Source organism: Syngnathus leptorhynchus, chromosome 9 (genome assembly GCF_054491065.1).
Source record: "Syngnathus leptorhynchus isolate UIUO chromosome 9, UIUO_Slep, whole genome shotgun sequence".
Lineage (NCBI taxonomy): Eukaryota > Metazoa > Chordata > Actinopteri > Syngnathiformes > Syngnathidae > Syngnathus > Syngnathus leptorhynchus.
Genome location: NC_141203.1, coordinates 12175299 through 12200008, shown reverse-complemented (window position 1 = coordinate 12200008; position 24710 = coordinate 12175299). Strand labels below are relative to the sequence as shown.

Sequence of the window (24710 nt, the reverse complement as noted above, 5' to 3'; positions counted from 1 at the left end):
TGATCCCACCCGGCATCTTCGCTGTATATGGCTAAAAAACGGCAACGACTTACTCTTGGGTCAACCTGACAATAAATACATCAATAAATACATCAATAAATAAATAACCCATTTTGGGAGAGGGCGGTGTATTTTTTTTTTTTATTGAAATTTACAAAATTCATAGTGTTAAACACAACTTGTATTTTGGGGGTTAAAACTGTCATTTAATTTGAAACAAAGTAAACAAATCGGAGTTATTTGCTTCCAAATCATTTGCTAAGTAGTTTGTGTTTATCCTTGGGTGATAATTGAAGAAGACAATGAATTCAAACTCTTCTTTGTTGACAATACAGCAAAGCCTATTTTCCCATTTGCAAAACTTAACACATTTTATTGAATTGACAAATTGTTTCCTTCAAATTTGGAGAGTTGGCTCCAACACACTAGCTGCTAACCTGATGTAGAGGAAATGGATGGATGAATCTGTTGTGGTCATATTTTCTTTACTGCTTTGAATATTCTCTGGATGAAAGAGACATGAGGCTGAATAGAAGAGTTAGACTGTCATTTACCCAATTAAAATATTTATTTCTCCCTTTACAAATTATGCAATCAGGACCAGTTCAACAAGAGAGGGGGGGGGGGGGGGGGGGGAGCAGAGCTCGGCAGTACCGAAAGGCTTCCAACTGGTTGATATGTCAATTACTAAAACGACATCAAATATATTAATATTGGGCCATTCGGCTGCTTGGAGAAATAAATTAATGATTTGGATTCAAGTATTGCAGGTTTAAAGCTACGAGGCACATTAGTAATTGGCTAAATGAGCAAAAGAACTTGAATGTCACTCGCTTGATAGTATCTGGATACATTAGCAAACAGGAGGTCACTAGCAAGCAACAGTGATGACTTTAGGTATACTAGCAAAGTGGCGAGCGAACAAGCCATAGAAGCAGCTAGATACAGTAACAAGTGGCGATGTTACTAATAATAGGAACAATTCCACAGGCTAACGAGATAAGCAACCACTTACTCATATTAGCAGGCAAGCAGCAAGCCGCAGAGGCAACTAAGTGACACTGTCGACACGATACGAGCGGAGGCAAAGATTGTAAAAATAAAGAGAGGTTCGTGTAAGAGATGCAACCATGTAAGGCACATCGTGTATTTCAGCCATAATGCTCAGCTGAAATGTTGAACCACTGCAGTGCAGGCTTTAAGACTTCATTCGCAGCTATGTTTAAAAAAAAATGCAGGATTGACCCAGGATTCCTGAGCATTTAGTTGCTTGTATAACAAAACAAAAAAGAACTGATCAAGGAAAAGAAAAAAAAAAAAAAAGGGGGAAGAAATGGAAATTAGCGGACGTCCTGGCTGGTGATTGGTCAGTCGCTTTCGCTGCCCGATTCGCTTAACTGGAGGTCGTTTTCTGCAAGACAGTGGGGAAACATTTGAATTGAAGTCAAAGTACTTATTTAATAAGAATGTAACAATAGGTGGTTACTCACTGAGCGTGTTCATTAGCCCCCCGCCACCGCCGCCCCCTCCTCCTCCTCCCTCCTGCTGCCGGCTATTGGTGGTGAGGACCGGCATGCTTTGGTGGTTCTGGGCCACTGCCGTGGAGCCAGTACCACCGGTCCGCTCGTCCTCGGAGTCGCTGCTTCCGGAGCTGTCGTCGCTGCTGGAGGACGAGGAGCTGTTGGAGGAGCTGGCGCTGCTCATCTGGTCCATGACGCGCGCCTCCGCCATCAGCTCTGCACAATGATCATTGAATAGCATCACGCAAAAAATATAGCCTCGGGGAGTTCAGACGCTGCCGAGATTTTGAACGCGAGCGGGGGAGGTTGTAGCGAGTGAACCGGGTCGGTCGAAGTTGACACCTTTTTCGATATCATCCATAGGCGATGCGGGCGAGGTCTTCTCTTTGGGCGGAGAATTTTTGGATCCCGCCAAACTCTTGCTTCCACTTCCGCTGCCACTGCTGCTGCTCTTCATCTGCTGGTTCAGACGACTGGGCTGCTGCTCCACGCGGGAATGAATCTTACTGCTCCCTTCGGCCCTGGAACACATCAAATAAACAGCCAGAGGGCAAATGAAATCCTACCCTCGTAACAGCCTTTGAAGACAAAAAAAAAAAAAAGCTTCAATACCTGGTCTTCTTGACTGCAATATTGCTGCTGAGCTTCTCCAGTCGGTATTCGCCAGTGTCGTGGTTGACAATGAGGATACACTCCTTCATATAGGAGCGCTTGGAACCCTTGAAAACGGTCACAGGGGCACTGGAACCCTAAAGCACAGAAATACTATAAGTAATTCTTATCTTTTTGAAATGATCAAGGAAATGTCTGACCTCTAAATTGGGTAAAGTGATGGTAACTTGCTCTCCTTTGCCTACTTCCAGATCTCCTTCACAGGCTGTGTCAATCGAAGCTGGTTTGAAATCATCTGGGGAACAAAGTGGAGGATTTTTAATTCAAGTGGTTGTGGGTGGATATTTTGGGGACCCCTATGTCCTGAATTGCCTGAACAATTTTAAGACCAAAAAAATGATGAGTCATCTAAAAAAAAATGTTGACATTGGAATGGGGGGGTTACAAAAAGGTTTGCCCAAACTGTCATGTAAAAGATAAACATTTATGTTTGAATAATTTAAAAAATAATAAATTATAGTGAACTAGGGTAAGATGATGTCTGCATTTAATTATTTAAAAAAAAAAAAAAAGAGGATTTCAGTCATTCGGTGTGAATTTCACTATGCTGCCACAAGATGGCGGTGTTGTCTTCATTGAGAGTAGGCTAACACACGAGCTATTTGATCGATGCTACCGGTATTTTTCACGTTGAATAAACACATTAAAAACAAATTAACAAGAATAAAAACGACATTGGTGTGAAACATGAAGCCAGTACACATGAACTCAAGAGGCATTTAATTTTGTTGAACTTGTACCCTTCGAAAGTAAAGGAAATACTATGAGCTAGCATGCTAACGTTAGCCCTTGTGGGGAAGAAGAAAAAAAAACATATCATCTGAAGCGTTCACTTACATCGCACAGTGTGGTAGGCACTTTTGGGGTGCTTCTCGAACGTCTCTCCCAATTTCAAGACATGCTCCTGGTTGTCAAAGTTGGCGTAACTTGTTCCATTCATCCTGAGTTTGGCCGGAACTTTTGGCAGCTATTTTTTTTTTCGACGGCCATGTACCATAAGGTATCGCCGAGCTCCGCCTCTTCTTCTTTCTGATTGGTTCAGAGTGAATCAAAATGTGTGCCCATTGGTTCACAGCCTGTCACTTGAAATGACGTTAATGTCCGTCACGAACTGAAAACAAAAATTGTTCTGCGCTGTAGTATTTTTACATAATTCCTCAAACGTCACTCAACGATTAAATCTAAGATTACATTATTTATTTCACAGGCAATAATATATTTTCATTTTTTTGGGGTCATTTAGCTCACTGATTTCAAGTCCAACTTGTTTCAACGTGTAATTTATCACATTAGAAAGTGAAATTTATTACATTAAAACATGCATGATGCAGAACGTTTACTTTTTTTTTTTTTGCATTGGAAAATTAATCCAATCCCCACAGATTGATTTCTAGTGGCGATGAGCGACAAGAGTGAAATGTAAAGAGACAGCAAAAAGAGGCTAATCAGCAAATAATCTGTTTTCTTGTCTTTAACACCTAATGAATCGTAAACCTTCAGTGGGGAGGGTCCATCTGCTGCCTTTGTTTTGTAGGATTAACAATGTGACACAAAAATCAGCTCTTAGCCACTTTGCTTGAGGATTTTTCTGCAGGCCAGCTTTACTGGGACAAAGCGGTCTGCTGTCTCCACTTTCACTGAGCGTGAGGGGAAAGCCGTTCGTTTGTTCATGGAGGTCGTGGCTGGTGGGCCACAAACGGAGCATCATTTTAGGGCCCGTCTAGAGAAATCAACAGACTCAAAACACAAATAAGGGCTTGCAAGACTGAAATACAAACAGAGTCATGTGGGAAAACAACTTAACACATCTTAAACCAATCATATTTTCATAAATGACCCCACCGATGTTATGTTTTGCAGACATTAAAGAGCAACTTTGATGTGAAAACTCCAAAGCGATGATACTTTTGAAATATTCTTCAATGTTTGCGTGAACAAAGTGCATTTTCTTTGTTGTGTTTGCTGGTTAAAATCCATAAATCAAGATATGACGTGTTTTTAAATTCCGGACTGAACTCGAAATTTTTGTTGTTGTTTTTTTGGGGGGGTGGGGGTGTTGGCCAGTGTGACTGAACGTACGCTCCGATTTGAAATTTTATTTTTACGAGTCGTACATGAACGCAGCACAGTTCCCAAGGAGAAAGCCGCAAAGAAAGAGGTCGCGTGGAAGAGAACCTTTGCATAAAAAAAGCGTGCAAAAAACGTGTCGTATATTTTCTTCAGGTTTTTTTGCCCTTTAAAAGTAAAAATCTAGTCTTACTGGTAGGAGCGGTTTGGCTTGCAACCTACCCGGCGAGGCTGCCCCCCACCCCCCAACCCACGCCGGACGCGAAAGCGAACCTGCCATCCGCCTCACGCGATGCGATGGAGGTGACGGAGCCCAACTAATCTGCCGTGAGTACGCCTTGTTGACGTTACCTTAAGCATCTCTGGCATTTCCATGCAAAAATACAGCTGCATGGCAGAAAACGTCACATTAAAGTGGCCCTACATTGCCTTTTTCTGAACATATATCATGCATTCATAATGTAGCTTTTCGTGAGCAAACGGTTTTAACGGCAAGATGTTACATCTTGGTGTGGTAACGACAACGTTACCGGACAAATTTACTTCACTGTGGGTCTTTGTGGCAAAATACCTGTACAAAAAACCTCCTTGCGTCACATGGCAACTGTTGGTCAAATATTGCATTTTTTGAGCGCGCAAAAATGTAGTGTAGAAATGGCAAAATATGGAATTTGCATGGGCAATGCGTCATTAATAGGGTCATTTACATACAATTTCACAACAACATATTTTGTGTCCCAATATATTTTCTTCAAAACAGTTTTTGTGGCGACAAGAATCTCAGAGCCAGTGATGTAACTTTGTAACGTGTAACGCTATTATAGCCATGTTACAGTCATTTAATTCTTGCATTATTTTGTTATTATACTGTGCATATCTCTCTCAGCTAATCAGCTATTGTAATTTTATTCTGCCAAATACAGATATCAGCATCGACTGGAAAAAAAAAATAGTGAAATTAAAATGTGGGCAGCCAAATATTGTATTTGTGACTTTACATTCACGGAAAACTACAACCGGCAACATTTTCCATTTGAAGCCGTTGCGGCTTCCCGCAAGGCATCAATATGACGCCTGCATTTAATGAGCAGAGGTGGTGCTATGTTGTTGTCAGACAGCAGATAACGTGATGGACCCCCATGGGATGGCAACACCCCGCCGAGGAGCCGCACGCTGTGTTGACTTAACACTTGGCGCGCACGCTACAATTAGCATGCAGTAGCTCGGTGGCTGACATCAGCTGTTTTGCTCGCTTCATTGACGGAACAACATCAATGAGCTTTATCAATAAGTACTTACAGAAAAGGAGAAGAAAATAAATGTTTAAAACAATACCTTGAATCAAATCATCAGCAATACTCGAGCGGAATATTTAATAGTTCATTTATAAACTAAGCAGATAGATAAAATCATACTTTTTGTAATCTTTGTTGTAATTACAATCGCTAGTTATTTAATCGATGCCATTTTTTATGAAAATCTTTAACATATAACGTAATACAGACATTTCATGATGTTTCTGATCATGTCGATGATTGCGATCAATTAAGCAACCATATGTTTGTAAAATGTGAATTAGCCTTGTCGGGAAGGAACGCCGCTGATAAAAAAAAAAAAAAAGTGAGGCGATAACCGAACAACCTTGTCATTCTCGCTCTTGGCTTGAATGTCAACATTATCTCAAGGAACACTTGGAATTTTGCCTAGCGGAGGGATTCTTGTGCACAGAACTGATCTTTAGCATCAAGCTAATTGCGTATGATCGCGTGTGGGCTTACGTAAGAGCAGAGCACCCTGCTTACGTGGAGTTCCCTATCCGCTACAGATGGAAAATTAAATAATGAATGAGGGAAACTAGCCTGAGTACGCTGATATGTGTGACCCATTTGTTGTACCACCTGGTCAGGCCTGGACACCCTTTAGCTTTTGTCACACGTTGGATAATATGTACATCTTAGACCCAGGCTAAAAAAATGCGAACTTCTTTACCAGCATTTTTTTGGATTATTTCTTTCGGGTCTGATCTCCCCACCCAAGGAAAAAAAAAATCCTAGCTCTGCCAGCGATAGGGCCGATCAGTCCGGAGAAAAGTGATCATGAGTGTTACTTTTACTCGCCCCGCCATGATGAAAAACAAGACAAGTTTGGTGGGAGCCAATCCAAGCAGTTCTTTGTGTATCCCACGTCCTCCTCGAGAGAGAGGTCCGCTGCACTCGACACCGCTCGGGTCAAGATGAGACGTGTCCTCACGCTTGGATAATTCATGAGGGGGGTCAATTATTCATCGTGCGCGTCCCTCGCTCGCTACAGCCTCGGGGGGGTGATTGACCGACCGGCGGCCATGTTTTGTGGGAGGCCAAAACCCCCCAAAAAATCTTACTGTAGTAACCAGAGACACTCAAAGGCGGGAAGTGTGAACCTATGACTTGGATATCCATCAATGGCTCTTCTCAAATTGAGGCCTAACTATTCTTCATGAGGGGAAAAAACAACCAACAAGCTTTTAGTAGGCACATTATTTCCACTGTATCAGAGCTAAAATGATTTTGTCGATATGTATTCATACGACAAGACAAAAAGCTGTTGAGCCAGTGGCTTGGCGGTTTCCGTGGCAACCACATCGGAGCATGCTCAGTGTCTCGTCGGCCGCAACAAAAGACGACGAGGGTTCTCGCACACCCACATTGATTGACGCACACGTGCACTTCGGAGACGAGCCGCAAACGGCGGCTTTTATTTGCGTCGGCAGGAAACCACTTTAAAGGGAGCTAGTTGGCGGTTTCAAAGAGAAGCTTAAAAACGAGCGTGAGAGAAAGGTATTCCCCACATGCGCTCGGAGTCTTTGAACGGCTGCTTGAGTCCTTTCCTCCTTGTTCTCGACAGCTGACAAAAGGCGCCGCTTCCATCATTGCGTGCTGGCAAGTATGAGGGAAGACGAGTGGTTGGAACCCAACTGGGGTTAGAAGATGACAATTCTGTTTATGGTTTTAGAGATGGGAATTCTGCTTAGGGTGATAGGGATTGAAATTCTGCTTAGGGTTTGAGATTAGAGTTAAGGTTAAAAAAAAATTAAAATCCACTCTCAGCAGGGCCAATGAAGAATATCGATCCGTAGCTTTTCATTCTGTCATGATGTGCACCACCAATCAATCCATCAACCATCTGGGGGTGGTTATTATTATTAATAATGCGCTTTGAAGCAGGATGGACAAGGAGCCCCCCCATACATTACCGGTGTGTGTGTTTTTTGTGTGAGTTGCTGATGTCACCACAATGAGCTTCTGCGGTGATGACAACATGCACTAAACCTATAAGTTTAGTTTCACGTGTGCCGGGAAGAAAACCCTCCAACCATGAATGAGCACACAAATCAATGACAGTCATTGGTATTCCAATTCCCATCAGGCTTATTCTGCTCTGTGATCGTCTGGTAATGACTGGCCGCGCTGTGTCATCAACGCCATGCATCAATGAGCCCAAGCCCATTTATTGAACTACTAAAAGCAAGGAGTGTGTATTTTACAACAGGCGCTTCCCTCTCTCATTGCAGTTAAACAAAATATTATTTTGTTGTTGTTGTTTTGTTTTTTTTAAACTCTGTCAATCATTCAGCACTGCAGGGACGCCGCATCAGCTGCAAGGGAGTCGCGTCTAAAAATGATTGTCACTTGACAGACACGCTGTTCTACATCCCAGTATCCCATGGTGGAGGAGGGGGGGGGGGGGGTTGTTCTACTTTACATTCATGTGTGTACTGCGAGGAATTTACTTTTATTGTCTCTGTGTAGCCTGTGGGAAAATTCAAGTAAACTGGCTCCTAATGAGATGACGTTAGTGTGTTTCACACAGAGACACTGCACAAAGCCCCAATTCCGCGTTAAAGTCTGGGTTCTTTTTAGGCTCTCGGAAGAGGTGCGTTGTGAGATGCCAGCCTCAGAGCTGCCAGAGAATGAGGGCGGTAGCGGAAGCCTTGAGACCAGAAAACTAAATGAAATCAAATGGGGTAAGTTGTCGCACCGTCTTAAGTAGAAACAAGAGGCCAGGTGATATGTAACAAAATTTGACGTTTTAGGCCAGACAAGTGTGAGGGAGCCTGGGGAAGGCCATGCCAGATGTGAGGCCTCCATCACGATGTGACCATTAGTCCTCTGCACCCTCGAGCAGCCCACCACCCTTGGCCATGGAACCCTGCGTCTCCCACCTCCCCCCGTCCACCGCCGCTCTTCCTTCTTTCCCCCGGTACCGAGCCGCCACTCACTATCCCGGACCTCAGTGGTACCCGCTAGCATCCCGGTGTAACAGCAGCACCTTGCTGTCTAATTTGAGACAATGCACTGGTGAAAAGGGGCCTGCTGAGATCGTACCAGGACATACTCTCGATGTCCCAACAGGGGGGAGGCCATACCGGAGTATGGAAAACCTGAACTGGAACCCAGTTCTGGATTCAGGTTTGTGCTCATCCAGTGAGTTTATTGTACGCTACACGGCCACCAGCCACTGGTACGACGGGCCCCCAGATGGGTCCAATTCAGAGAGCCTGGCATATTACCCCCAACATAGTCCCCGGAGGAAGGATGTGCCCAGTTTCCCGCAGTTGCTTTTCCCCACTGGAATGGACGAATGGGACGCCAGGAAAGGTCTAAGGGAAAAGCTTCGCCTACAGAGTGCACGGTCAGCAGTGGAGCCTTTGAAGACTCTACCTTTGCGTACCACGGACCCCACACCTGTCGAACTGAACGCAGGGTGCCGGCCGGCGGGCGGTATGCGTCTAACTTGCCCCCAGGAAATTAAACAAGAAGTCCTGAGGAGACTTGAATTGCGTCGGCAGAACAGCAGCCCCAACCTGGCTCTCCACGGGGCCCCGCGCAGCCCGACACCGCTTCCGGTGTCCCACACCGTTTCCGGTGTCTCCGTTTTAGGCGGGGACAATGGACACCAGCAAAGCATTTACACAGGCCCCCTGTACATTCCCACCTTTGAGGAGTTTAAAAGAATGAGGATGAAGGACCGGAACCAGGCACCCGTAGCAAGTTCTGAGGACTCGGGTCCCGCCGTCTGCAAGACGGAAACGGCTTCGCCGATCCGCATGGGCCCATCTCCAAGGACCCCACTACAATCTTCAAGTCAGGGAGAAAGTGGTGATAATAGTCGGCGTAGGAGGTGCAGTCTGGAACTGGTCGGGTCGGTTCCGTTCCCAACCGGCAGGGACCTCAAAGGGCGCCCGTCCAGTTGCTGCCCTGCTCTGCTACTGGAGGGAACGGACCTGTCCAGCTACGGGGCCAAGATCTACAAAATGAAGGATGGCCTCATTGGCTCTGCTCTGGACCTCATCAAGAAGAGGTAAGCCAGATCCATAATCAATAGGTCAATATTGTATATTGAAAGTGTAATATTATTAAACACATCATTTGATTCTTTGTGTTTTGGTAAGATTAAGATACGCTAACGATCTTCCACGTTTGGATCCCGATTTGTATACGTATCATAAAACAATTTTATAATACAATACATAATAATGTCACATATCACATTGAAGCTTGTGTATTTTAAAACAAAACTGATATGAGTTGTCCCGACATCACTCTTGCGTTCGACGTCATACAACGATATCACCCATTTCGCTTGGTTATCAACTCATCGACTTTTGACGATTGTGTATCAATAGTGTACCATAAAGACCGTGATCTGTTCGGCACACCATCATCATTGGACACTTGCATATTGACACTGTACCCAAAAAAAAAAAAAAAAAAAAAACAAGGTCCAACACCATATCAATATTTGTTGCTTGCGTATTAGGACAATACATAACAAAATGGCAATTTGCCGATTGCATTTGGATATTGACACGCTGTGTCCCATTACCATCATCACCCCCCCCCCCCCCTCCCCACCAAACCAGCTGCAGTGCAGACATCTCCTCCGAGGCTCCCGTCAGGCTGCCAGCTGAGCGGGACAGAGACGCCCCCCAACAGCCCCCCGCCGCCGTCGCCATGGCAACCGCGGCAGGAGCCGAGGCTGGCCGCCAGACGCCCGCAGGAGCAGCAGAAGACGGCGGCCAAAGCGAGGAAGCGGGAGAATGCGTAAGGAGGATTTTACATTTTGAAATATATCCGTGCGTGTAGGTATATTGGCGCGTGTTCGTGCGGTTGAGCAGCTCGCCAAATGTCTGCGTTCAAGGATGGCGAGGGCACTGCGACAGACACGCGCGACCATGCCGAGATATATGCGTGTGCGTCCGTGCGAGGAATGTCGGAAGATGCATGGAAAGAAAGGGAGGAAAAAAAGAGGGATTATCTCCATCCCTGGCAACTCATCCATCCGTCCATCCATCCTGCAGCATTCCCGGGGTCAAACTCGCATAGTCATTCACACATTTGGCTTTGACAAAAGATTAAAAAAAAAAAAAATGGAGCGAGACAGGACATTAAAGCAGCATTATGTAACAGCCGTAATTCAAAAACATCAGTGGGGGAACGTCGAGGGAACGTCGCCCGGGTCACTTCAGGGGACACAAAAGTTCAAACGTAGAATAGAATTTGACTAGAAAAAACAGAGATGCTAAGTCTATGTGCTCTGCTAGCTAGCTGATTTTTCCTACACAGATGCTACGTTAATGCGGTGCTGTTAGCTGCCATTTTATTTGGCTAGCTTAAAAGATAAAGATGCTACGCCACTATAGCGCTGGTAGCCACTGACATTTGATAAATTATTACAGCAAAACAACAGAATCCAAGTCAAGTAGAAGTTGCTAACAAGCTGCTAGCCACCACTATTTAAAATCAAATGTCTTATTTTATATCAATGAATAAAACATAATCCATTTTCCAAATCAAGTATATGTCGAGCTATTGTGCCGTCTCTTTAAATGCCCACCACCCCTCCTCGCCCCAGCCCTTCCCGAAGCCGAGCGTAAAATGTGATTTGTTACCCCCCGCCCGTGCCTGACGAACCTTGAAAGCTCGTTAAAAAAAAAAAAAAAAACTCCGGCAATGATGGCGCATGTTGAGGAATTCTCACCCGAGGATGCTTCAAATTATGGAGATAAGCGCTCACATTTCAATGCGTGACCTCAAACCGACACGGAAAATCTTGATATCATTATCAGGAGCTTGTATATCACGATACGTAACAATATTTGAGGGTCAAATGATATTGTAAAAAGACAAAGATAATTGAGGCATATGGATACTTGATATCGATACTTGATTGACAAGCACGGTTTTGCCTTCCCTCAGCCGCCGGGCGCGTGCCGGCGTTCCAGCTCAGACGCTTCGTACGAACGATCGCAGGCGGCTGCGGAGTGCCGCCTGCGATCGCGCCACGGTGACCCCATGCCGGCCGAGGCCGCGTCCAGTGGCAAACAGCCGGAGATGAAGGCCAAGATGCAGACCTCGCCACACGGACGACATCATCGAAGGGAGAGAGACAGCGGTGAGGACAAAAGGAGACGGACGGCCGTGTGACTCATTGGAGATTTGAGCCCCTCCCTTCCCCAATTCCCATTGTCAAGCTGGTTATATTATTCGACAGTGATAAAGCAGTTTCGAAAGGAACATTGATTAAAATATTTAAAAAGATTATAAAAATGTATCGAACTACTTTTCACGGCACTATCAGTATTTTGGATCCCCTTTTAAACTGTATGGGTGTAACATCATGTGACCTTTTGCTCCGCCCCGCCCCGCCCCCTCAGCTCCGGCGGCGCTTCGCGGTCACTCGGAGCCTCCCGGAGAAGAGCGGCCGGCGGGTTCAAACGAGCGGTCGGGCTCAGATCGCCGGGCGGGCCGCAGCCGTCATCACCGCTGGAGCACCATCAGCAGCCTGAGCGCCGACAGCGGCGTGGTCGGCCTCAGCGAGGAGGACGACAATGGCGCAGAGCCCCGGCGGCGGCGACGCGGCGCCGAAGTGGAGCGGACCGACAGCGGTATCGGACCGGGCCTCTCCCGGGCCTGGAAGAGACTCCCGTTGTGCGCCGACTGCGGCCGGAGAGACGAGACCTCGGAGGGTCAAAGCGCGTGCGAGCGTTGCGCCAAACTGCGGGCCGAGCGGAAGGAAGCCGTGTTGGAGTTCCTGAAGACGGAGAGCAGCTACGGTGAGGACCTGAGGATCATCAAGGAGGAGTTCTACGAGCCCATGCGCGGCGCCAGCCTGCTGAGCTCTGAGCAGCTGGCCGTGGTCTTCGCCAACGTCCAGGAGCTGGGAGACGTTAACGAGAGGTTCACGGAACATCTGCACGACGCCATTGAACACGCTCTGGACCAGGTGAGGGGGACTTTGCCACAGTCAGACCTGAAAGCTCAATTTGAAACCCTGACCTTCACGTTAGATCCAGTTTGAAATCCGAAAAACCTAAGCCAGTCTTCAGATTAACGTGCCGGACTAGGACTCTCTGACTGACCGACTCTCTGGGCCTTTGACCTTAGGGAGACGAGGATCTGCTGACGGTGTCCGTCGGTGAGATCTTCCTGGAATTCGTCAACATGCTGCCGGCCTTCCAGACGTACTGCCTGCAGCAGTCGGCCTCCGTGAACATGCTCAACGCGCTGGAGAAGGAGAAAGAACTGCTCAGGTGACACCTCGGTCCTTCACCGCTCAGGTTGAATTCCCCAGATGTACGCAAATGCTCTTTGCGTTTGGCCCACCGTGGAGCTTTTCAGGTTCCCGCCAGTATAATTCTTGACATGAAAGGCACGAGGTCATCATTAATTCAGAGGTTTTCTATTCATAGCCATCTCTGGAGTTTCACTCTGTCTTTTCACATCTTCCAGGATCTTCCTGGACGTCTCCCAGAACGACAACACGGCGCTGCGTCGCATGAACCTGCGTTCCTTCCTCATGGCGCCTCTTCAACGGGTCACTAAGTACCCTCTGCTCCTCAGCCGCCTCCTCAAGGTCACCCCGGAGAAGCACCCCGAATTTGGCCGACTCCGCGAAGCCAAGAGCCGCGTGGAGGCCCACCTGGAGCACATCAACACCAAGACCAAGCAACAGGACGGCAACGGCGTGGCCTCCTGGTCCCTGCGCTCCTTCCGCCGCGACAGCCGCAAAAACCGGGAACCGGTGGACGCCGAAATGCGGGAAGCCTCCATGAGGACCCTGGGTTGGACCCGGGAGGACACCCGCTTCGTCATGGAGGGCCCCTTGCAGCTGTCGCAGCCGGCCGACGGCCAGTGGGTGAAGAAAGGAAGCAAGGCGCTCAAGTTCCAAAACGTCCAGAGTCTCCTCATGGTGAGGACGCGGCCCGGCGCCGAGCAGGCGTGCGAAGCGGGAGAAAGCGTCCAAGACGGAGTTCTGGTTCTGATCAAGGACAAGAGCAGCGGCAAGTTCACCGTGATGCGCGAGCCCATCCGGCTGGCCAACTGCGTGGTGTCCATGGACCCAGAGTGCCAGGATACTTTTGAGGTTCTGGACATCCGACGGGAGTCGTTTGTTTTCCGGGCGGCGGACAAGTCCCGGACGCAAAACTGGTTCCACCAGATGAAGAGGTACGCTCGGGACTTGGGAGCCTGGCGCAAGAGACGCAACGCTTTGCCCAACATCATGATCAACACCAATCAGAGTCGGTCCTGAGAGAGAGAGGCCTTTACCGCCATAGATCGAGCGCTCCAAAAACTGCAATGTGACCCCCATGCTGCTGCCTCGCCCCAAAAAGAAAAAAAACAATGAAGACGTGCAACAAATGGAAGAGCACTTTCGAGTTGTTTTGGTTTACAAAGCTATGGATCCATCGAGTATTACTGCCACATTCAAAAGAAAAAAAAAATCTACTAGAAAAATTGTATGCAAATGAGAATAGTCAAAATTCATATTTTGAGGGGGGGAAAAAAATCAAATATATTGACATTTAAAAGAAAATACCTTTTTTGACGTCAGATCATTTAGACATTTTCAGATTTAATATTCATTTTATTCATTTTTCTAAAATCACACATTCCAATAAGTTTTCCTCACATAAGATTAGTACAATTATTTTCTTCTTTCCAATGTGGCTCTAATAGGCTGACTCCTTGCTTGACGCATCACCAAATCAAAATGCAGAGCGTTTATCAAAGATTTGGATGACCAAAAAAAAAAAAAAAAGAGGATTTAGAATTTGTGCTGTGTGTCAGCCATGATTGTAAAGACTGTTTATTTCCGAACATCTTTTTGAGAAAAGCAGATGACCTGACCATGACGCCATTTTCTTTGTGTGTTGTTGTTTTTTACAGACAAGTAGAGAAAAATGCAATTCACACGGGGGACGACATGTTTGTTATTTATACGTTTTACGCCCCGTTTTCTCTTGGTATGCCACCTCCCAGCGCATTCTGGGGGGCGGGACAACGTTCACTGCCAGACAAGTGAGGCCCCCCCCCCCCCCCCCCTTAACAGCAATAACCGGTCATATGAGAAAACGCTTTGTCGGCTTTTTCACGTTCCTTCCAATGCCGTTGACCCATGACCCTTTCACACTGCCCAGCAAAGCCCCCTTTCCTCGTTTTGTGTTGTGTCCAAACGACTAGCGGGCAAATTGGCCAGGCAGCCTCTCAAAATATTCACACACACACTCTTGGCCTCTTTTCACTTGTTTCTTGACAATCGCGCCATGTTTTTGTGGTTCAATAAAAAAAAAAAAATACAGAGCAGTAGTGTATGTGGAGATAATGCGCAGGTCTGCGACAGCCAGTTTAGAAAAGCCGGCTTCAATGGGAAGTGTGAAAGGGCCTGTTATGAGTCCAAAAAAAAAAAAAAAAACGTGAACCCTGTCTATGGTCTGAGCCGCTGTGCCTTGGCTCTCGTTTCAGCCTTTGATCAGACTCGGGCTGTCCCCTATCGGCGAGACTCGGCACGTCCTCTACGGCGAGAGCTTTATTTTGTTAAAAAGCACTTTATCCTAGGACGACGTCAAAGCGGCAGATTTCAATGCCGCGTGTGTAGCAGATCACTGTGTACACCAACATGACTGTGCTTTTTCTTTTCCTGTGTATTCTTTCCATATTTAATATATTGTCAATCATTAAAACGATGCAGACTGAGCTTGGTGTGGTGCCTTTCTCAATAAAAGAGCCTCTGCAAGTTGTGACATACAAATATATTTACATTTTGCACACTGCATGAAACAAAAGGCAACAAATTGTTTCTGGAAATTAAAAAAAACAACAACATGCCAGATTTACTTTGGTGTTTTAGGGACACACTAAAAAGAAAAACATTGTTATAACCATATTTGAGTAGAAAAGAGATATCTGCATCTATGAGAATAATAGCCTGGGTTTTTTTAAATAAGAAAAACGACCTAATATTACAAAATTAGTTGATTTTTATCATTTTTACTGAGGAAAAAAAGCATGTTACAAAATAATAGAAGTTTTATCTTCAAGAGAAAAGTGCCTTTTTTTTCTTTTTTTTTAAGAAAAGGCTATTTTGAGGATAGATTTGCATGCAAAAAGAAATCTAAAATCTAAATCTAACCCCCCCACACACACACGCAGAATTTAGGCCTATTTATGCAACACTAAAATTTGAATACTGTAATATTACATGAAAAAAGTTGTATTGTTTTCCCCAAGGGTGGAAAAAAAAGCACAATACTGCAAAACCTACCAATGCAGGGGGAAAAGTGTTCTTTCTTTTAAAGTAATAAGGTTATTACTCAAGATCATTATGAGTACTTTTTTTTGGCCAACTGTGAAATAAACATAACCGTTGATCTTGTAATATTAAGACTTTATTCCCACTCAATTTTTCTTTCTAGTGTGTCCCCAATACTGGTTGGTCGTAACAGTGTCAAGACGCAACTAGGCTTTTTTTTTTTTTTTTTTTTGTTACGACTGATCGGCAAAGTGACCGGGGCTAACGTCCATCCAGGATGGCCCCTCAGTCAGAACCCGGCAAATTGGACTTCCAGCATTGCCGATGACAAGTTTCCTATTGCTCACTCTTGGCCTCCTTGGCGAGTCCGCGAATGGAGAGGTCATAGACCACCTCCTCGATCTTCTTGACGTCATACTTGAGGCCGTCGTAGCGTTTGCGCAGGGGGTCGTTCTTCAGGTTGAGCAGACGGAAACCCGAGTCCAGCTCGTTGATGAAATTGGAGATGCGCAAAGGGCGGTTGTAGTCGCCTGCGGTCACGCTGTTGACCGCCAAGCGTGACTGGTCAAGAAGCAGGAGGACGCAAAATTAAAGGCGCCCCCAGGAGGACCGGAGGGTAAATAAAAGACACGCTTTTTTGTTTAGACTGCTTATTTGAGACTCATCTTGTTTGTTTTGCACGCATGTTAACGTTTTGTATTCACGTTAAAATTTCATCCGAGGGTATTTGGCTGCTAGTGTGTTTCAAATAATTTCCCTCAAAACGGAACTTGAACGCAAGTCAAACTTTGTGTCGGAACTCAAGAGCAACACGAATATATGCAAATGACCACGATTATGCAAATTCTGATTTTTTTTGGGGGGGACTCACCAGTTCACTGGCCATGATCAGCACACCCGCCAAGTAGTCCTCCACGTCCAGATGAAAGCCTTTGTCTCGCACCACCTCAACTGAAACACACGCACACAATGAGGGTGTGTGCCATGACAACGGTGACAACGCCACACGTAGACAGACACGCAAACGTGTACCTACTGTCCAGAATTTGTGCCACCTCCTCACGAGTCACCAGGGTCTCGCTTTCCAGGTAGACCACGAAAGCCGCCAGGAAGGTCAAACGTTGCAAGACGAAGCGCCAGTGCTCGTGAAACCTGTCGTGAATTAGAAAAATAGTGATCAGAATAATAAATCACATTTGCATTACATATAGATTTTTTTTTATGGCCTCGTTGAGAACTAATAGTAACAATGACAGAACATACTTTAATTGGAAAGTTTGCCCCTTTTTTTCCCCAGTAAATAGCATTTAAATGGATTCCAATCCAAACATCTATCTCTTAGGAGTTCTGATACTATGTACCTGTAATAATGGTCCACAGGGAACTTGGTCTTCAAGTCGGCAATGTGCGTCTGAACTGTGCCAAACAATTCTCTGGCCTTTGAACATTTATCAGGGACTGTTGAGAGACAAAATGAAGAACATTTGGATTTTAAAAGGGAGACAGTGAGCCACCGCCGTTTATATACTTGGGGGTTGATAATAGCGGTATATAGATGGGGAAGTATGAAACTCACTGTCTTTGAATCCAGACGGCTGGTGTACACTTTGGAGAACAGTGAGAATTTCTCTAGCGGTCTGCTCCAACACCTGCACCACTTTTCGGATGTCCTACCAAACAAAAAAAACAGAACAAATGTTGAAAGCAGCTAAACACACGTGACACTTAACAGCGGCTATTTAGTGCTGATAACTTAGCCGTTAGCTAGCTAGCTAAACACGACGCTGTTATTTTTCTTACCTCTCGGACGTCCTGGTCGGCGCTCAGGAAGCCCTGAATGTAGGAGAACATGTCGCTGACCGACATGGCGAAACTCTACTGTTAAACTAAAAACAAGAGACGGGCGCTTTGTCTGTGTGGTTGAATGGGGCTGTTTAAAAGACAAGACGGTACCCGCGAAACGTCACTGATGGCCATGCGCTTCCGGAGCGTCGCCTTATTGAGGCGCGTAGATATGACGTCACATAAACGCGATTTAAAAAAAAAAAAAAAAAAAAAAAAAAGAAATATAGCCATCTATCCATCCATCTATCCATCTATCTATCTATGTATCAATTTATCTATCTCCTAAAAATACAATAACTATGTTTCTTCGGTGATAGCTCGTTGTCTTTAAATTTGATGATGGATTTGAAGTCGTCATACTTTTACCGCTAAGTACATATTTTGTGTCGTGAAACTACTCTACCTTAAATATTTACGTCACCTCTAGCCGTAAATCAAGTAAGGGGATCAAATGTGGACAAACACGAAACATTTTTAGATTTCCTACGGTGCCTTGAACGCACCGCTGTCTGACTCCAGTCGCCTGCTGCTTGTGACGTTGCTCGCAGACTGACTCCAGACTCAAGTCCGTCAACACTCCCGCCTTGTTTGTATTTTTGGCAACTTTTACAAAACAAAGCATGCTCCTCGCTACAGTCAACATTCATTCAATTTGCTCTTATTGAGATGGAAAAGAATTCTGTAGAAGATGAGTGCGTGGATTCGGGAGCAGAAACTGCAGGGTGAGTAGCAAAAAAAAAAAAAAGAAGAAATCAAAATCACTACCAGATGCCCCGCTATGCATAATAACATGCATGACTTACATGGGACTCTGATTTTTAATATAATCATTCAAATGCATGTTTTTCAGACATTAATAAATGGACTTCACGAGTGGTATGTTGTTGTGACCCAAACAAGCAAGAATGAAGTATCTTATTGGATCCAATACAAGAAATAAATACATTTATTTTTTAATCAAGTCGTTTCTATTCCTTCAATTAAAAATGAAACATGTCCACTAGATGGTGGCATGCAGCATGTTTGTTCTTCCAGACGTGTTTATTAAAATCGTTACAAGTATAATTGATTTATTTAATGACAAAAACAGATTTTTGAAAAGATTTTACAATCCTCCCCCAAATATAAGAAATATTGCCGTATTGGATCCCATCAGATTCCACAGGCGTCCGTCCCTATTATTGTGGTAGATTATAGATGTGTGTTGACTAATCCAGATGACAATGAGGATTAACATGCTCACTTTTCTATTAGCCACCCGTGTGCGTGTCTATGCAGTGACGTCACCGTGAGACATGTCCCTAATCTGTACCCGCCAGCATGGTGTCTATCTCAATTAAGCATTCCTCCAAAAGGGATTAATGGCAGGTCGCTTGGATTAAATGACATCATTTGAGGTTTGACTCAGAATGGGGAAAGCAAAGTGAATTTCTGCTTTGGTGGATTTTACACTGGATTTGTCCATTTGTCATCAAATGCGTGTTTTAAATCAAAGTCGACATTTTTTTGACACTGAATGGGAATTTCCCGCCAGAATTACGGCGTCTCTCCTCGCACGCTTTGATTGTCAAAATTGGAGCGAAATCAATCCAGAACGCCATTCCTGCTTTCTCATCTTTTATTTGCATTTTGGGGACGTTTTTGGACGGCGGAGCTTGAAAGTTTAATGACAGCCCGGGCTATTCCACAGACGGGACCACACAGGAACTGAGGGTTTGGGATTTTAAGAGTGTCTTCCAAGAAAGTTGAGGAAGAAGGTTGGTCTTGATCCAAAGCTGGCAGGTCACAGCAGAGTCAAGCCTCATGTGTGTTGTTGTTTTTGTTACTGCTGGCTGCCATTATTGCCTTTGGATGTGGACGGGCGGCTCACTAAATTCCTTCTGTCTGCTCCAAATTGTCAGTTTGACGTCTTTTTATTGTCGTTTTTCCTCTTTGCATCCTTCCCCTGTTTGATTTTATGTCTACGGAAAGAAGGCAATAAACCATTTGGAGTGAAAACGCCCCGAGAAAGGCTGGCGAGAGGGCGACCTGTCCATTGTTTGTGTGCCCTGACGTTGACCGGTGACCTTTCATCGGGTGTGACCCTCTTTCATTTCCTTGTGGCGTGTTTTTTTTCCCCACCTCAAGTTCAATTTAGATTTTCTTCTATCTTACAATCATATTAATATGAATGCTCTCATTCCACTTGATCCTCTGCAGGTCTGATTACAGTCCCTTGTCATCTACGAGCAGTAAGTCCAACCAAAAAAGGCACAAGTAAAAGAGTCAGAATCAAAATGCTGATTTTGGTCTTGTTGTTGTTGAGGCGACCTTTGGATGGGCGACCTCCAGCGGGATCCCTTCCTGGTGAGCGTGCACCTGATAGCGGACCCGGGCGAGGGCGACGTCTTTCAGCGGGCTACGGATAGCGTTCTGGCGTGGCTGCACCCCGAGCTGCAGCTCTTCAGGGTGTCGGAACGCGCCGCCTCCTCCGAGCGTATTCGACCCAAGCACCGCCACAATGCTCCTCAACCGGCTTTGGCGGTCATTTTGTTCCTCCAGGAGGGCAACAATGGTGGCCAGGAGCTGCTGCTTCCGCCTTGGCGCTATCATCATAGCGAAGAGGTGAGCGGCGGGCGGCGCTTGGGAGCGGCGTCCACGCAGGATTTTTTTACGCTAGGGTCCGGCACTCCGTCGTGGGCTCTGAGGAGGGTCCGCTACGGTAAAGGGACACTACGTATGACCCTGTACTGTTGCCATGACAACTATGCCCACACGGTGCGGTTGTACAAGCTTCTGCTGGGACGCCGGCTGGCACACAAGAAACCCGACTTCTGCTTCTTGGTGGTCTACGCCAACCCCCATCTGGAGGTCCAGATGGCTTTCAGAAGGTTGCCCAGGGGGAGGCGCTCGGCACCGCTGGACGCGACGGTGATGGAGGTGAGGGTGCGAGACGTGGGCGCCCTGGTGCCGCTCCTGCCCAACGCTTGCCGGCCCATCAGTGACGTGAGGTGGCAGACGCAAGACTACGATGGCAATAAAATACTACTGCAGGTCAGAACTTCCAGTTTGGACTTGACATCCACAGCCGTGCATTTTTCTGTCACTATCAGTTTCAGAGTTAGGGTCCAGGTGGTGGGAGATTAGTTTGGAAAGTGGAATCAGATTAAGGATCAGTCCATTAGCGCTATTGAGGGCTCACCATGTGCTAATGTGTGCTGACAAGGACGCTCAAGTGACAGATGCTCCTAAGCTTCTGGAAACTCTTTGTTTCTCTCGTTCAGGTGCAAGGTGCTCACTGGAGCCGTCGCCATCCTCATCGGGCAGTACCCCGCCACAGGGACTTGCATCATCAGGTGTCTCTGCGCTCCCTCCCACTTTGCAACCAGGAGGACTTCTATCCTGAGTGGTGCCTTCCCTCAGAAGGACGGGGCGGACTTTCTGGATCTCTCTTCTCGCTGCCCAACCTCAGCTCCTCGCCGGGACCCCCGGCCAGCCCGCCTCGCCAGAATCGTCGAAGCCGCTCTCTCCAGCGGAGCGCCTCTTTCGCTCCTCCCTTTCGCCTCAATGTGGATGCCCTGGTGGGGGCCGAGGAGACGGATGTGGACACGGGGACCACGGTCCGAATGGGCGGTGTGGACCTCAGCGTGATGTCGGCCTACGTCCACCAAGCCTTCCCGCCGGCCTCCCACTACCAGCATCTTGATCCAGAAGGCAAAACGGCCCTGCCAAAGAGGACAAAAGAGGGGAAAAGCTCCATAGCGCCACCCGATGGCGATAACCATGAAGTGATTGTAGAAGGATGTGCAGAAGAAGTTGAGGAATTCTACATTTGAGGTGGACTCCACTGCTGCTACTATTTTTAGGTGGTTTTGTATATTTCCACTGTGGAAGGCACGCATGGTTCTATTTCCCTAACATGAATGTTGCTACAATGTGTAAATTTATATTTAATGAACATTATTATGTTTAGAGTTATACAGTTAAATACAAATGTTTTTTTTATTTCTTAAACAATAAAAACTTTTTTACATACTTTGGCCCGATAGACTTGGACGGAAACTATAATGTACATTCGGATAACATCAGAAATTTTCTCACTGAAATATTTTATATTTTGCATTTCTGTTAAGTGAAACATTTCCCCCTTTTTACCACGAGAACGTTCGGCCATTTTAGTCGATGGACCATTACGAGAACGTCTCTATTTTGTCACTGCAACGTTACGCTATTAAGTCAGCCTCTTGTGTAACGTCCACCATTTCGTCAACATCAATGGAAGGTTTCCACCATTTTGTCAACATGGCTTCAAGGTTCCACAATTTTAGCAAGCTCATTGGTACCTTCTGAAATTTGTCATCCTCACTGGTTACCAACTTCACAAAAGCTTCCCAGTATTTGCTCAACCTCCACCTTCCAACTATTTTGTCCTACGCCGCCAAACCATTGGGCCATTTATGGTCATTGCGAGTTGGAGCTCTCCACCAGTTTCCCCAGCATGGCCAAGAAGGCCTGGTTAAAGGCGTTGGTTGCGTCCAGCTCCTGTCTCCTGAGAGTTTCTTCTGTCTCCCTGGACAATCTCATTTCCTCCAGAGCTAGCTGAAAATGTTCAGCCCGTTGCTGTAGCTGAAGTTCCTGAAGGCGGACGGCGCGCTCCTGCTGCGCCTCTTCTACGCGATGGTGAACCACATCAGCCGAGTGAATATCACGAAGAACAGCCGCCAGGTCAGAGTCGCGCGGCGCCCGCCGACGTCCATCTTGTGGGGGGGGGACAGGAAACGGAGAAAAGTAGAAATGACATCAGCACAGTGTGTCATGTTGGATGGTTTCCTCTTGGGATCCTTTTATCGCGGTTTCTGTTTGACTCACAATGTAGTAGCAGCAGCAGCACTTACTGCGCTTTGACGATGACATTTCCGGCACACTGACATCGTCGTCTTCTTCTGCGTCGGAGTCCATCTCGGAGTGTTGAGGCAGGGTGGCCATTGATTCGGAAAGGACAGCGGGGTCGCCTTTGGAGCTCAAAGTGCTATCCTCCAGTTTTGGCCTTTGCACTATGGGGTTCAGGTCTTGAAAGAATTTTATTTTTGTCAAAGAAAACTTGTTTTATTCATAGGAATAAATAAATTGTCAAATATATTAAAGATCAAATATATATCAATTTATATTCATCGAATATAAATTTGACCTATTATAAATCAATTTAATTATTTACTAGAATTGTAATCGATCTATTTGATACATTTTAAATGAAATATTTAATCACATTATTATACCAGGAAGTGTTCAGACATTAATAGTCAAGCTCAGATCCAAGTACAGAAACTATTTGGATTTAGGTTATTAAAAGTAACAATTCTAGTGTCGAGCATACCGTTCCCCATCATAACTTCCAGGAAATTAGAGTCGTCCCTAAGGTTGCTGCAGCTGTCCCGAACCCGGTGTCCGTAGATGGCGTCCATATGTCCGAACCACTTCCAGCTCTTGCGATTGGAGCCTCCGCGGCAGTTGTTGTCCTTAATGGCCCGGTAGTCGCTCTTGAGCTTCTTGAGTTTCTCGCGGCACTGGCGGAAAGTCCGATTGTAGCCAAAAGAGGCCAGTCGCTGGGCCAGCTCGCGGTACACCTTCTCGTTGCGAGTTCCGTCCAGTTCCACTAGGATCTTCTCGTCGGACACCAGCATCAGGAATTGCGTGACCTCGCTCACCGACCACGGGATGATTTTCTGCGGCGCCATCACCAGGCAGGGCAGGGTGGAGAAAAACACCAAAGGACAATGTGCAAATAATTTGTTACCAGACGGGTTTGCGGATAATTCGGTACCAGACAGGATTGCGGATGCACTGGTGTAAATAATCGTCTACGGTCGCTTGGTGATGACGTCACAGCGTGGAATTCTCCACCAATGAACGAGCAAGGCAGTTGATGACGTCACACATTTGTTTGGTTACAGTTCCGCACTTGAACGTTACTTGAGTGATTACGTAATGCCCTTTATTTGTAAATATTTGGTGGGTCATATTTATGATTCATTCATTAATCACTGCCACATTTAACAATTTCTTGAATCTCTCTTTTTATTCAATTCATGAGAAAAAACTAAATTCATGTATTGAATCGTTTGTATTTATGAATGATATGAAATGATTCATAAATAGAAATCATTTATTCAGTCATTTTATATATTCATTTGACTCAACATAGTTTGTCACAAGGTCAAACCTCACACAGGGGTCACAAAAACAGTTGCTAATGCAATACTAAACAGTTAACTCATAACTGAGTATTACATAAGGACTACTGAGCCATAGGTTGGAAAATACTTGGACATTGTGGCGTGTTGCCTATTAAAATTGTGTTCACATTCCCACCTAGTTTGGAATTTGTCCTTGCTCGTTCCCATGCTCCTTTTCCCGCCACGCTCTTGTCGCCGTGATGCGGAGCCGGCGTGGGGCAGCTCCACCGCGTCTAATCCTTAGCGGCGTACCTGGCACATCGCGATTGCGACGCCGGCCCGCCGTCACCGGCCAGTGGTCACCCCTAATCCACCAGCATGTAGGCCACCACAAACAACATGAGTGCCTCCACTACAACATGTTCCCAAAACAGACATGCAGGTTCATTTGGTGGTTATCAAAAAGAGCCTTTGACGTTCATGAAAGACTTTTAAAAAAAAAAAAAAAAAAAAGTATATTATGTTCTGAAATTTGTGTTAGTGGACTCTGCGGAGGAGGGAGGGGTCATGCACGTGAGGGCGGGGGCTTTTATGACAGCTCCGCCCACCCGGCGGCTTCCTTGCGGCTGAGGAGCAGGGCGCGCACCCCCGGCCGGCGGGTGGGCGGCTGGTACGGAACTCGGTGGTACGGACGTCGCCGCCAGAGTCCGCCGCCGCCGGCAGCCTCAGCAGTAGCTCGGAGCTGAGGGTTCCCCCCTTTTAAAGTGCTTTCATAACTCAAGCAGACGACTGCAAGCAGGAAGCATCCCAACACTCACAGGTACGCCTTTCCTTCATTGTTCCTTTGTAGGTTCACCGAAATCGTTTATTGTTATTAAGG

At 46.1% G+C, this 24710-nt stretch overlaps 5 protein-coding genes across 6 annotated transcripts; 2 read left to right on the top strand and 3 right to left on the bottom strand.

The window, feature by feature from the left end:
- Window positions 1–122: 122 nt before the first annotated feature.
- On the bottom strand, window positions 123–3364 carry eaf2 (ELL associated factor 2). Its single transcript, XM_085920812.1, has 6 exons — window positions 3030–3364; window positions 2333–2427; window positions 2133–2269; window positions 1863–2041; window positions 1491–1736; window positions 123–1411 (listed from the first exon to the last, which is right to left on the bottom strand). The coding sequence occupies exons 1-6, from the start codon at window positions 3130–3132 to the stop codon at window positions 1368–1370; spliced, it is 804 nt and encodes a 267-aa protein (XP_085776938.1). The 5' UTR covers window positions 3133–3364; the 3' UTR covers window positions 123–1367.
- A 958-nt stretch (window positions 3365–4322) lies between these two features.
- On the top strand, window positions 4323–15304 carry arhgef49 (Rho guanine nucleotide exchange factor 49). Its single transcript, XM_085920800.1, has 8 exons — window positions 4323–4586; window positions 8159–8262; window positions 8332–9599; window positions 10162–10342; window positions 11498–11693; window positions 11956–12524; window positions 12686–12831; window positions 13031–15304. Exons 3-8 carry the CDS (start codon window positions 8440–8442, stop codon window positions 13830–13832), a joined length of 3054 nt encoding a protein of 1017 aa, XP_085776926.1. The 5' UTR covers window positions 4323–4586; window positions 8159–8262; window positions 8332–8439; the 3' UTR covers window positions 13833–15304.
- Window positions 15305–15538: 234 nt separating this feature from the next.
- tsn (translin) lies at window positions 15539–17845 on the bottom strand. The gene is made up of 6 exons (XM_085920813.1): window positions 17634–17845; window positions 17410–17503; window positions 17195–17291; window positions 16870–16985; window positions 16705–16784; window positions 15539–16394 (listed from the first exon to the last, which is right to left on the bottom strand). The coding sequence occupies exons 1-6, from the start codon at window positions 17697–17699 to the stop codon at window positions 16170–16172; spliced, it is 678 nt and encodes a 225-aa protein (XP_085776939.1). The 5' UTR covers window positions 17700–17845; the 3' UTR covers window positions 15539–16169.
- Window positions 17846–18230: 385 nt separating this feature from the next.
- On the top strand, window positions 18231–21632 carry fam124a (family with sequence similarity 124 member A). Its single transcript, XM_085921110.1, has 4 exons — window positions 18231–18400; window positions 19878–19909; window positions 19984–20711; window positions 20942–21632. The coding sequence occupies exons 1-4, from the start codon at window positions 18345–18347 to the stop codon at window positions 21491–21493; spliced, it is 1368 nt and encodes a 455-aa protein (XP_085777236.1). The 5' UTR covers window positions 18231–18344; the 3' UTR covers window positions 21494–21632.
- On the bottom strand, window positions 21382–23602 carry LOC147051272 (uncharacterized). Of its 2 annotated transcripts, none has more exons than XM_085921109.1 (3): window positions 23032–23602; window positions 22553–22711; window positions 21382–22414 (listed from the first exon to the last, which is right to left on the bottom strand). In XM_085921109.1, the coding sequence occupies exons 1-3, from the start codon at window positions 23390–23392 to the stop codon at window positions 22119–22121; spliced, it is 816 nt and encodes a 271-aa protein (XP_085777235.1). In that variant the 5' UTR covers window positions 23393–23602; the 3' UTR covers window positions 21382–22118. The 2 variants fall into 2 exon arrangements, with proteins under 2 accessions (XP_085777235.1, XP_085777234.1); XM_085921108.1 differs by having other exon boundaries at window positions 21388–22414; window positions 22553–22726.
- Window positions 23603–24710: the final 1108 nt, after the last annotated feature.

Bases quoted from the DNA above. Each gene is read 5' to 3' on its own strand.
- tsn (XM_085920813.1), bottom strand. From the start codon at position 17,699: ATGTCGGTCAGCGACATGTTCTCCTACATTCAGGGCTTCCTGAGCGCC. The intron at 17,292-17,409 runs GTGAGTTTCATA...GTCTCTCAACAG, and splicing joins GCCGTCTGGATTCAAAGACA to TCCCTGATAAATGTTCAAAG. The intron at 16,395-16,704 runs GTGAGTCCCCCC...CTTCTTGACCAG, and splicing joins TGATCATGGCCAGTGAACTG to TCACGCTTGGCGGTCAACAG.
- eaf2 (XM_085920812.1), bottom strand. From the start codon at position 3,132: ATGAATGGAACAAGTTACGCCAACTTTGACAACCAGGAGCATGTCTTG. The intron at 2,428-3,029 runs GTAAGTGAACGC...TTTGTTCCCCAG, and splicing joins TGCCTACCACACTGTGCGAT to ATGATTTCAAACCAGCTTCG. The intron at 2,042-2,132 runs GTATTGAAGCTT...GATGTGTTCCAG, and splicing joins ATTGCAGTCAAGAAGACCAG to GGCCGAAGGGAGCAGTAAGA.
- LOC147051272 (XM_085921108.1), bottom strand. From the start codon at position 23,392: ATGGCGCCGCAGAAAATCATCCCGTGGTCGGTGAGCGAGGTCACGCAA. The intron at 22,727-23,031 runs GTATGCTCGACA...AATTCTTTCAAG, and splicing joins GGAAGTTATGATGGGGAACG to ACCTGAACCCCATAGTGCAA. The intron at 22,415-22,552 runs GTAAGTGCTGCT...CCCCCCCACAAG, and splicing joins AATGTCATCGTCAAAGCGCA to ATGGACGTCGGCGGGCGCCG.
- arhgef49 (XM_085920800.1), top strand. From the start codon at position 8,440: ATGGAACCCTGCGTCTCCCACCTCCCCCCGTCCACCGCCGCTCTTCCT. The intron at 10,343-11,497 runs GTAAGGAGGATT...GCCTTCCCTCAG, and splicing joins GCGAGGAAGCGGGAGAATGC to CCGCCGGGCGCGTGCCGGCG. The intron at 11,694-11,955 runs GTGAGGACAAAA...CCGCCCCCTCAG, and splicing joins TCGAAGGGAGAGAGACAGCG to CTCCGGCGGCGCTTCGCGGT.
- fam124a (XM_085921110.1), top strand. From the start codon at position 18,345: ATGGAAAAGAATTCTGTAGAAGATGAGTGCGTGGATTCGGGAGCAGAA. The intron at 19,910-19,983 runs GTAAGTCCAACC...GTTGTTGTTGAG, and splicing joins TCCCTTGTCATCTACGAGCA to GCGACCTTTGGATGGGCGAC. The intron at 20,712-20,941 runs GTCAGAACTTCC...TCTCTCGTTCAG, and splicing joins GCAATAAAATACTACTGCAG to GTGCAAGGTGCTCACTGGAG.